Source organism: Drosophila teissieri, chromosome X, assembly GCF_016746235.2.
Source record: "Drosophila teissieri strain GT53w chromosome X, Prin_Dtei_1.1, whole genome shotgun sequence".
NCBI classification, from domain to species: domain Eukaryota; kingdom Metazoa; phylum Arthropoda; class Insecta; order Diptera; family Drosophilidae; genus Drosophila; species Drosophila teissieri.
In genome coordinates this window covers 5721473-5732767 of record NC_053034.1, presented here as the reverse complement: position 1 = coordinate 5732767, position 11295 = coordinate 5721473, and the positions used below count along the sequence as shown (strand labels likewise).

Below are 11295 nucleotides of genomic sequence, written 5' to 3'. Positions count from 1 at the left end.
ACGTTTATATAAAATACCTGCTCAAACGCACGTACATACATATATCCATGGACAAGTGCCTTTTGTTCTTGCCCAATTTGTCGTAAAATATGGCAAAATGAAATTTTAAACCACTTCAAGATATTCCATTATTTGTCAGCACACCTTTGTTCTTTGCCTTTCAAGCGAAGAGTTACGCAAAAATGTCGCTGAAATTTAAATTTAAGGAGCAGAAATGGACGTAATTAAACCCGAAGGTTTAACAATGTTGTATAAACTGGGAAATAAATAAACGAAAACTTTAAGTAAATCCTAGTGTATTTATTTTATTCTTGACAAGGTATGCTTCTTGTATAATTTCAATGCTCATTGCTGAATCCGATTGAGCTTTTAATGGCTCCCATGTTGTTTTTGCACTTAAAAAAATAGAAAAAAAAATATATTGCTACCAATTGCTAGTGGGCAAGTTAGTTGGCGATTTGGAAGCGCCGCCAGATGCGCTGCAATCGAGAGTCGGAGGTGGACTGACCACCAGCTTGGGATTGGCTTCGATCGTTGTGATAGGGCTCGATGAAGTTGACCGCTGGTTCCGCGTTGCGTTGCTGATGATTCGCCGACTGCTTTTTGTTCAGCTTTCTCTTTTGATGTCTCTTCTTTTTCTGCGGATGCTTGTGGACCCGTCGATGGGTCTTCTTCACCAAGTTCTTTTTTCTGTTCAACCGTGCGCCCTTCAGATTGAACTTCTGCGACCATTGCAATGGCTTTTGGTGCTTCTTGTGGGTCTTGTGGTCCTGCGGCTCCTCCTCGGCATCCGGGAGATCCAGGCGATCCTCTAGCGCCCTGCCAGTCATTGTGGTCACTAGAGTTTCCTGGGCCTCATTCTCATCCGCATCCTCATCCTCATCCTGCGGCTCCTCAAGATGCATACTCTCCATCAGGGATCGACCAGTACTGTTGGTCGTGGGTGTGGTTGTGGTCGTTGTGTAGGTGGTTGTCGTGGGCGAGCCAGTGGGCGTGGTCGTGGTTGTTGTGCTCGATGGCTGCGTGATAACGATCACATTGTCACTAGGCGGCTGCTGGAAGAGACCCCGCATCAGCATGAACTTCTTCATCAAATCCCGACCAGAGCCCACGTCCTGCGGCGAAGGACTGCCGGAGGCACTGCGTCCCTGGATTTTTGGCAAGCGATAAGCTGATTTGCAGAAATATAAATAAATCAGTAACTAACATTAGTATCACTCGTTTGGAAGCATGACAACACTAGTATTTTAGCGGAAGTGATCAAATGGAATTCTTACCGCTTCGTCGCGACTCGCAGATGGTCAAAATCGCCAGAAGGACGACGAGAAGTGCGAATAAGTTCTGGAGGATCTGCATGGTGACGGGGTTCCTGGGGCAATGCTGGGACTTGGATTGAAGACCGTCGTTCTTATAGCACCTAGCAGCCGGTGCAATTAAAAATTTCACCCTCCTCAGAACGAAGGGAGTGACACATCTTGCGTGATGCCCCGATGACATGCAATTATTGGGCGGCTTAGAACGGGAAGTCGATGTCGTTTCTTGATGGGGAAAGTCTTCGAGATACTACTGAATACGCTCAAACAGAGCTGAGGTCTCTCCGACCTTACTGGACAGTAAATCAAATCTAATAAACTCGACAATAAACATGCGTTCGCATAAATCTGCACTGGCCAAAGGGGAAAAACTCGAAGGCAAAGATATTCCAGGCTGTATAAATAAATAAACGAACTCATGTCTGCCCGCCACAAAAATACAGATTCGTTCAAAACAACAAGGAATACTCCCGGAAAACCTATGCCAATATCTTTGTAATAAGTTTGAGAAAAGTGTTTTGGCTTGATGTGTACATTTGCGATGACATATGCTAAGCATATTGTAATGCATGCACTTAGACAGAAATTATTTGCAACACATGCTTTATCTACATTTTATTTATTTCCTATTGAGATTGCTGGGTTCCTTTGGCTTTGCTGTAAAATATAAAATAGTGTTGATATGACTTGGTGGACCACTATTTTTTTGAGCTCGATTGTACAGAATTTATTTGCTTGCACATACATATTTATATTACACGACCAGTATCTGTGGCATAATGTGCCTTTCTCGGAGGATAGTGTCGAGTGCGTGAGCCGCACCAGCAGGCAAATAACTTTGGCATAATTCACTTAAATCTTTTTGTTTTAATCTTGAAAAGTGTTTCCCACAAAACTCTCGCCAGCACGCACACGCAGAGCGTTCTGACAGGCGGAAGATACGGAGTACAGAAAGCGAGATACAAAACACAAGATACAATATACAATATACAGTATACAATATACAGTATACAATATACAAAGATACTTGTCTACGTGAGTCGGTGCTATTTCCTCGGCCCTCAGCTTTAACACCCGTCTGGCGAAATGTTTTTCCGTAATCATCCGGAGTGTTGTGTCAATAGCTCGACGTTCCATCTAACTTTGTATCTACTATTATCGTTATTATTTCTACTGTAACACTTGTGGTCAAGTGAAAGTACAAGTTTAAAAATGTATAAAATGTTCAGACAGCTTCAAATACAGGAGGTTTCGTAGCTCATATTCGTTCTTAAATGTGCGGAAAAAGCCTTGACAGTCCCATGCCGTAAAGATATAATTTAAAAGATTAATTTATGTGCACGGAAAAACAGCTTACAGTAACCATTTATATTGGGAATATGTAAAATATGTGACCTCTGGAATAATTGCAGGAGCTATTTTTATACATTGTTCCGCAATGCTGATGGGGAATATTAAAAATCTACGATTCAATCATAATTTGCAATGCGTTTTCCTTTGTTTTTTCGCTTTGCTTTGGCTTAAATTTCATTTATTTTGCCTGGCCAATCAATAATTTAAATTGGTGCTCGTGTTTTTGAGCGTTTTATATTCTAAGGGAATTCCATCTTTGTTTATTATTTTGCTTGCATTTCTGATTAAATATATATTCAAGGGTCTGAGGCCTGAGGTCTGAGGCCGGCCCTCAAAAGTGGAAGTGGAAGCCAGACGATGTTCGGCATAAAATTCAATTATAGAATTTTCTATTAACTTAAAAGCTCCTTATATTTATTTAATTTGTTATTGTGTCTCAGTCAGGTTTCAGGCTGTGCGAAATGTGGGAGGCAAGTCTGCATCTATCTGTTGTTATTATTGAGTTTCTTGACAGTTGAGAGCCCAGAATGTTGCCATCAATTAGACACACATACAACATTTTGGGCGGAATGGGAGTGGAAAGCGTCTACTTGCGTCTATTTGCCATTTTGCCGTTTGGGATTTTCTTCATTTCCTCCGCAAATATTTGTCAGATAATTTGGCATAACCCTCTGTTCGTTCCCATGGTTGCCATAAAGGTCCATATTCCTAACTGATTGAATTGTCTTTGCAGCAAATTAAAATCGATCTATTTAGCGCATCTATTTCATTGGGTTTTCCCTTTGGCGAAACTTTCTCCTTTCGAGCTCATGTAAAATGCTTATGGGTAATAAGTGAAGCTCTGCCTCTGCCTCTGCTGGAAAATTGAAAAGTTTTTCCTCTGGCCAATGGAAAAACTTATCAACTTAATGTTATTGGGCCAACGCGGCGATGGGAGTTTCGCGAAAAGAGGTCGGCATTTTTGCACTTCGTCTTATACACACAGATGAGCTCACATAAATAGTTGTGGCCTAAAAAACTATCATATATTTCTGGATAAAGTCGAAATCGTATAAAACTGAACGTTTCGCATTTAAAGTAAAACAAGCAGTTAATATATTCATTATTGATTTATTTTTCAAGTGAGACGTGCATTGTAAGCTCTGCTGTAGTATAAATAAGATTTATACAGCGTGGATTTGTTGGCTTTTCTCAAAAAACATCTGACAACTTGGACTAGTTTTGGTGATTAGATTGTCAGTGCAATTGATTCCAATTAAAGTTGGTCACTCGGCTGTGATTGGATTCCAGGGTGTTAGATAGAAAAAAACGAGGATATAAACCCAATGAAAAGCTCTTATTCCCTTACATTTCATTTATTTACGCTGTGTAAAAAAAAAATTGTTTAAGTCTAGTGGTCATTACGGTCATGTTGATCTGGTATCTCAGTGCGGCCATTACTTCCTGAGGTACTGAACCCGGCGAATATTCTGGGCCAGCGTCTGCAGTGGTCGCCTCCTGACCAAAGGACGAGGTCTCAACCGCTGGCCAAGGAGTCCAAAGCCCGATGGATCGGCGACCGAGTGACCAGTGACTTGACTTGTGACCTCCGGGCCACCCTCATTGGGGTTGTCGTCCAGTACTTCCAGTTCGGGGCCCAAGGCCAAGGCGGCTATATCGTCGTCCTCCAGCTGATCATCCTGCTCCCTGACGGCCGGCGGCGGAGGGGGAGCAAAGGAAGTGGGACCACCGACAAACTGCCGGAGCATGCGGAGATTCATGGGGACGTACCTCACCTCGTTGCCAACGGTGATTGGCACCAAGGGGACGCCCGGCAGACTGTAGCCCCCATTCAGGCCACCCAAACCACTCAAATCTCCGCCGTAGAAGGCCGCCTCGTTCCAGCCGAAGAGCTCCGGATAGGACATCGATGCTCCGTCGTTCTGCCGTTTCCGGTAGTATTGCATGGGATATCCGGCCGGGTAACCAATTGGCGTCCGGATAAACTCCGAGGTTCGAGTGCCCGTTGTGGTTGTGGTGGCAGGAGTGGTCACAATACTGTTGTTGTTAGTGTTGTTGATAGCGCCGCCTAAGCCGGAGATCACCACCACGGTGGTGCCGCCGCGCCCAAAGAACCTGCCCTCATTGTTTCGGCCCCGACTACGCTGGGCAATCTGGGCGGGAGTCAGTCCACTGGTCAGCAGCAGCACCTGCTGCAGATCATCCTCCTCGTCCTCCTCCTCCGGTCGGCCGGCACTCGTATCCTCCAGGTTCACAGAGAGCGCACGCGGCTCGGGAATCTCCTGGGATTTCTCCGGCGACTCTGGGAAATTGAACGTCCCAATTAGATTGTTCCAAGGCAGCGGAATGACGTAGGCACTCGACGCCTGTCGCGGCGCGGACCTGGCCAGGCTAATGCCCGAAAAAAGGACAACCAAGAGAAGCGGCCAGGAATAAGTCTTCGGCGGAGGCTGCATTTTGCGTTGGCTTGCGGTGAAAACTGTGAATGGTGAGCAGCGGTTTTTTGGCTTTTATAGCTCCAGTTCATTGGGCGGTCCTAATGAGGGACCATTTATTCGCGAGCTTATCACTGATTTTTCGCGATTAAATCCATTAATCTCACTTCGCTTCGACTTGTTCTCTTGTTCTCGACTCGCATACCATGCCGTATCTTTTCTCGGCCCTCTGGGATTCTTGTTAGTTTTGGCAAAGAGCTGATGTTAATTACACGTACCCCGGATAAGGCAAATTAATGGGGCACGCGGAGTGTTTCTGTAACGCGCAGATTATTCAATAGGTTTTGGGTAAATGAAATATTTAGTTAGTTGAAAGGCGAATATGCCATACTTAGTTGGGAAAAACTGAATTTGATTTGCTAATAGATTTATTAGAATTTAATTGCTTTGCCTAAGTGAAGAAATAAATAAAATATGAATGCATTTATCTGTCTGTTTGGATATCAATTGAATGGCTGGTGCTTTCAATGGATAGGTTTAATAAATGCATTAAATGCTCCTCGTTTTCTCTGCTTTGACGGTCAGCAATATGCATTTTAGAGTACATTTCTGCATAGGTTCTTTATGTTCTTTATGTCCACTTTCATTTCGCTTAATGCAACACAAATAAATATTCTGCTGCACTTATTTTCGGGCAGTTTCATGCTTGCAGTAACTTGACACCTCGCCCCGTCTCTTTCGCGCAGCAGCTGGCCGTCTCTTTCTTAAAGTTGTTTGTCTGTCTCTGTCCAACGACTGTGTGTTTGTGGGCCCTGTGTGTGTTTGTGTTTGGCCCAATGTGTCAAAGTCAACTTGGTAAAAAGTTAGCTTTTTATTATTTTGTTGGTACTTTTTTAACGCCGCTTTTTGGCTGCATCCTCTTATATTTTTATTTTGTCTTCCTCCCTGTTTTCTGTTCTTGCCTCCTCTAATTCTTCTCCTTTTTGCTCTACTTCCTGGTCAGATGGTCTAGTTATTTTAAGGGCAGAGCGAAATATTATACTCGTGGTGTTACAAAAAATATAAAATAAACGTATATCTAGAGTGCACACTTGAAACAGTGAACGATTGGATATAGAACGTTCGTTTCAACGAATCATTCATAATTTTACCACCTAGTCTGGTGTTCGCTTTGAGGAGAAATCACTGTATAGAGTAAGAAATGGGAAATGTGGGTTGAGAAGCTTGGACTTTGGTGGGTTAGAAATGTAAGGCCATAAGGCCATAAGGCGATTTTAGCGAATTTACTTTTGCCTGATGGCTTTTCCGGCAATAAAAATTTAAGTCGATTTTATGTAGCAGGTTTTTGGGGAAGATTTTTAAGCGGGCTTAAGAGGGAAGATTTTTGGCCTAGAAGAACTCTTTGCAAAAGTTGCAGTTGCCCCCTTTCAAATTTTTTATTTGCCAAAATTACACACAAAGTTTCATTTCTCTGGCGATTTTGTTGTGTAAGGTCTGCGAGTCACACGAAAGAGATAGCGAAAGTCAGATGGAAAGAGACGGCCATAAAAAGGAGCAAAGGAGACGGGGAGATGGGGAGACCAAACTGCTCAGAGTTAATGGCATCGTCAAAAAATTGGAAAGGTTTATTTAAATTTCAACTTGTTTCGAAAACGTTTAAAAAGTTTTGCGCTACTAACTGACTGCAGATAACACAAAAGTCGACCTCCCCCCCCTTTTTCCCACTCTTTCCAACCCCATCATCCACTTATTTTCCGACTTCTTCGGCGGCAAAGAAAGCTCCACCCCTTTTTTCTGTCCCGAGGCCAAGTTAAAACAACTGACAAAAAGTTGTTGCCTCCGAGTGGCAACGAATCAAAGGGGAAATTGGGTTATGGAAAAGCTTGTGGAGGGGGGTGGAGAAAACGAGTGCGGGGAAAACCAAAAGGGAGGCCGTGACAAAATTAGCACAAAATATTTTATTTCTTAGCCAGACAAGTTGGCTCTGTAATGGAAAGATCTCGGAGATGGTTAAGAAGACGGGGGCTAGTGGATTAGGACCACTTTTCGAGTGCTTATATCAAATGTATTAAAGTGGCGTTGGCCATTAAAAGATTACGCACAGCGTGGTAGTTTCCTAATTAGAATATTTAATATATGAACTTAAAAACTGTACATTAAACTAAATGGGATATTTCGATAGCATCGCAGCTCTGCTGGCGGTTTCTCTCCGCCTTTAATTTTCAATCCCGCTTTAAGGTTTGCCTTGGTTTATTCTACTTTTCCGCCCATTGCTTCATTTTCTTTTTTTTTCGGACGCCAATGAATCTGTCAGTTTTTCAAATACCCCAATGCCATTGTGCAAAGTTTCGAGTGGCAGCCACTAATATTGACAGCGCACAAATGTAGAACAAGGGGGTGGCGCCCCGCTGGGGGGAGGTGCTGCAGGTGGGTGGTACTGGTGGCACTGGTGGTACTAGGTGGTGGCGATGTGGAAACGTGCCTGAGCACGTCTTCTACTTAACTTTGTTAAACACAAATCCTTTGGGCAAAGAGTTGCTCCGTCCCTCTCTTTTGGGCCACGCACACGCATTAGGGGCCGGTGGGCGGTGGGTGGTGCTCGGTGGGCGTGGCCGGTGGATAGACCAGCAGACATAATCGCATAAAGATAAAACAGTTTAACGGTCGCATTGTACGAAAGCAAGTAATGGTTTTTTCGGCCTCGAGAAGAGTACAAAGCCATTCAATTGACCTCCTGCTGATTTCCATGGGCGGCAAAGGGGGTTGAGTGGTTGTTACCAAAAAAAAGACTCAGTCTACACAAACAAAGATGGCCAACGGGGCTCGTCGCAGAATAATCTGTCAATTATTTAAATCGCCTGGCAAAAATCTTTGCCAGGTTTTCAGATCAGCAGGGAAAGCCCTCGGGGTGGCACCCGAAATGGATATTTATGCTACTTTGTTCATAATGAAAGGGCACTGGAGGAAACGCTCATGATTGGGCCAATTATTAAATGCGAAATCGCACTGTCACCTCTTAGCTAGCAATAATATTTTTGGCACGTGTACTTATCGGCAAACGAAACCAAATACGCACATTTTAGACGTGCCAGAAATATACTGTGTCTGCTGGTAATGAAAATTAAATAAGTACTTTTCATCCAGACTGCGACCTGATTCCAGGCTTTTTGGTGTATAGAAAACCCTGGTTCCGGGTGGTTAGGCGCTCTGCCAGGGTCAAAGTTCGTCCTAGTGCCGGAATCGAAATCGAAACTCAAAGCGGCGAGACGCGAAATGTGAAATGGGCGCAAATTAAAATAATAAATCCGCCAAATTAAACACGGAACTCGTTAAGGCCGGGGTGTCCGCGGGATGTCGGGCAGGACCTTTTGTATCCTGCTGATGGCGGCTTCTTTTGACGTCGTCATTAGCAGCATTTACACGTCGCTCAGGGATAATAAGTAACCGGGCCAAGTGCGAAAATAAAGAAAGCGAAAGACCAGACGCAAAAGCAGAAGCAGAAGCAGACGCAGACGCAGACGACGGCAGAGACTGACACAAATTAATCTGAAATTAGTTGCAACTCACTCCGGCGGAGCACTGCGGATGGGGGTCAACTCCCTGCGACTCTGGCTGCTCCTGCTCCTTTTGGCCATTGTAGAGCACCGAAAAATAACAACCCATGACTGGGCTAATGAGAAATGTCTGTTGGCGAAGAATTTGCAAAAGGAGTGCAACAAGACGTATTCCATGGGTGGCATATCTGTTATCACAATAACACAGCAAACTGAACTGCAAGAATTGCCATCTTGCATTCATTCACCAATTAAACTGAATCGCTGCCTTAGCATTCTCCCCAAGCACTTGACAACTCCTTGATTGACTCAAAAGGGCGCGCCACATCCGCCTGATCAATGTTAATTGACCGAAAATTGTTTTTGCCGTTGACCGCGACGTTGTGGGGCTTAAATGCCTGCTGCAGTCACCGTTTATGACTTGGCCATTGTCCTCGGTCACCGCAAAAGCCTTCCTTTCCCTCAAATGCAGCCCCGCCCCGCACCACACCGCCATCCCCCCTTAAAAATGCCGCCCGGCATTCTGCGGCGGTTGGTGCTGCTGTTGATTTTGCTGCTGCTACGGCTACTGCTACTGCTACTGCTTCTGGTACTGCTACTGCAGCAGCAGCAGTAACTGCAGTTGCAGCTGCAGCTGCGGTTCGCTCGCTCAACTGCCACAGTCAGCGATAAAGCCACAAAACAGCAACAGCCATAAGGACACAGTGCGCGGGACGAGGCTGGGCGTGGCTGGTGGTGGATGGGGGCGGGGGGCGGCGGGATGTTGGCGGCGAAGACAGGGGCGTGCAAGAACAATGAGGTGATAAACTTGCAGGCTCAACGCATGACAGCGATACCCACCAGCAACAGCAACAACAACAACAACGGCGGCGACAACGTCACATTTTGATGGCTCCTTGGAGAGATGGCAACCCTCTGCAGGAAGGCGGCTGCACTGGGAAAAATTTGTTAAAAAGAAGAACGAAGATAATAATAATTGCGCTAGGTTGTGGGAAAAGTGGATGTGTGTGACTCATCACGAATCGAAACGCTGATTCTAAGGAGAGCTGAATATGTTTCATAGCAAACAAAGGTATTATGGTTGTCAGCAGCTGTGGTCGCTGAATATTTGTATAGCATTTGATTTTTGCACAGGCTGCAGCGGTTTTTCTCCAAGTGTAAGTGCGCAAGCCGGCAAGTGCAGCCATCCTTTCTCCGCTCGTTGTGTGCATGCAAACAACAAAGGAAAATCAGCAACAGCAGTTGGTTGGGGGCGATGTCATAGTCCGCTCCCTAACCGCCCCATCCCTACTCCCCCCGCAACCGCCTTTCCCTCCTGCCGTCTTAGTCAGTCCTTAAACCTCCACCACTCCCCCCTCGCATACCATCGTTTTGTGCACTGGATTTTTTCACTGCTGCTCTTTAACGTGTTTCAAAAGAAAGTTGGTTGACTTTTGAATGACTTTCTTGCCGCGCTTGGCTCGCAGCACTCTCGTGCCCCACACCTGCCACGCCCCCTCCTGCACTGGCACGCCCGCTGCCGCCCACAGCTCCCCGCCCTGCGTCAGCCCCCGTGTTGTTGTTTGTTTTATGTGTTAAGTGCGCTGGGCCCAAGCGCGCAAATTTCTTGGTGTAACTGATGCTGACGTTGACATCGCAGCCCCAAGCGACCCCTTCATTTTTACCCTCCGAAAAACCCCAGAATTATATATATCTATATATAGATATATATATCTGAATGCAAGGGGGTGGTGCGCACAGTCGAGTCGAAAATCTAGTTACAATTAAAGTGACAAGCTGGCAACGCCGAACACAAAGTCGGTCCCCAAAATTCAAACAAATTGCGGTCGCTTTGATCGTGCTCATGCGAGAGTGATTAAAAAATGAGAAACGGTGGGGGACTTTAGAAGATTTCTAACTTTTGAAATTAACTCTTACACGAATGCAATCCCTTCTAGAAGGCAGCTTATATTATGGGTTTTTGAACATATACCGACTGGCAAACTGTTAAGCGGAAAATCGGAACGAAACAAATATTTTTGTGTTCTGCTTTATATAAAAAACTATTCATATCACTTCAATATGCCATTGATATGCCAGAATACATTTTTTGTATTCTTTGCAAATGGGCAAAATTGAAACTTTTACTGGAAATTGTTGGAAATTTAATGCCACGCCCTCCGCAATTTGACATCCGATATTTGGATAAACAGTTTATACTGATAATTTCTTGGTGGAAAAATATAAGAGTATTTTTTAAGAAAAAGGGAACCCCAGTTGTTAAAATAATCTTCACTTTATGCCGCACCCCCTTGACTTGGTTCAGATAGAATCATCTGTTTTGATTCCAGTGAATTAAAGTTATTCTCGGACTTAAGCTGCCCGTCCTTGCCCCTCCCTCCCTCCCTCCTAACCGCCCCCCTCCCCGCATCCCGCTTTCATCGTGGACTGCACTTGTTTTAATTACTGCCCCGTGTTGATTTCCCAGGACCAAAAAGACCAACTCAAAGTGAATTTTCCATTTGGGGCTTTCGTTTGTATGTTGCTTTCGTTTGTTGTTGCTGTTATTGTTGTTGCTTTATTCGGACAGTTTGTGTTCAGAGGTCGTAGGTCGTAGATTGTGGGTCGTCCTGGGTAGCTTTAACCCATTTCTTAACCCAT

General features: G+C 44.7%; 2 protein-coding genes across 2 annotated transcripts; both read right to left on the bottom strand.

Annotated features, from left to right (window-relative positions):
* Positions 1-446: 446 nt before the first annotated feature.
* On the bottom strand, positions 447-1356 carry LOC122624923 (PH domain-containing protein DDB_G0287875). Its single transcript, XM_043804700.1, has 2 exons — positions 1278-1356; positions 447-1171 (listed from the first exon to the last, which is right to left on the bottom strand). Exons 1-2 carry the CDS (start codon positions 1354-1356, stop codon positions 447-449), a joined length of 804 nt encoding a protein of 267 aa, XP_043660635.1.
* Positions 1357-4102: 2746 nt separating this feature from the next.
* On the bottom strand, positions 4103-5125 carry LOC122624880. The gene has a single exon (XM_043804632.1). It carries the CDS (start codon positions 5120-5122, stop codon positions 4103-4105), a length of 1020 nt encoding a protein of 339 aa, XP_043660567.1. The 5' UTR covers positions 5123-5125.
* Positions 5126-11295: the final 6170 nt, after the last annotated feature.

Excerpts from the sequence above, each read along its gene's own strand:
- LOC122624923 (XM_043804700.1), bottom strand. The coding sequence starts at position 1,356 with ATGCAGATCCTCCAGAACTTATTCGCACTTCTCGTCGTCCTTCTGGCG. Across the intron at positions 1,172-1,277 it reads CTGCGAGTCGCGACGAAGCG|CTTATCGCTTGCCAAAAATC; the intron begins GTAAGAATTCCA and ends TCTGCAAATCAG.
- LOC122624880 (XM_043804632.1), bottom strand. The coding sequence starts at position 5,122 with ATGCAGCCTCCGCCGAAGACTTATTCCTGGCCGCTTCTCTTGGTTGTC.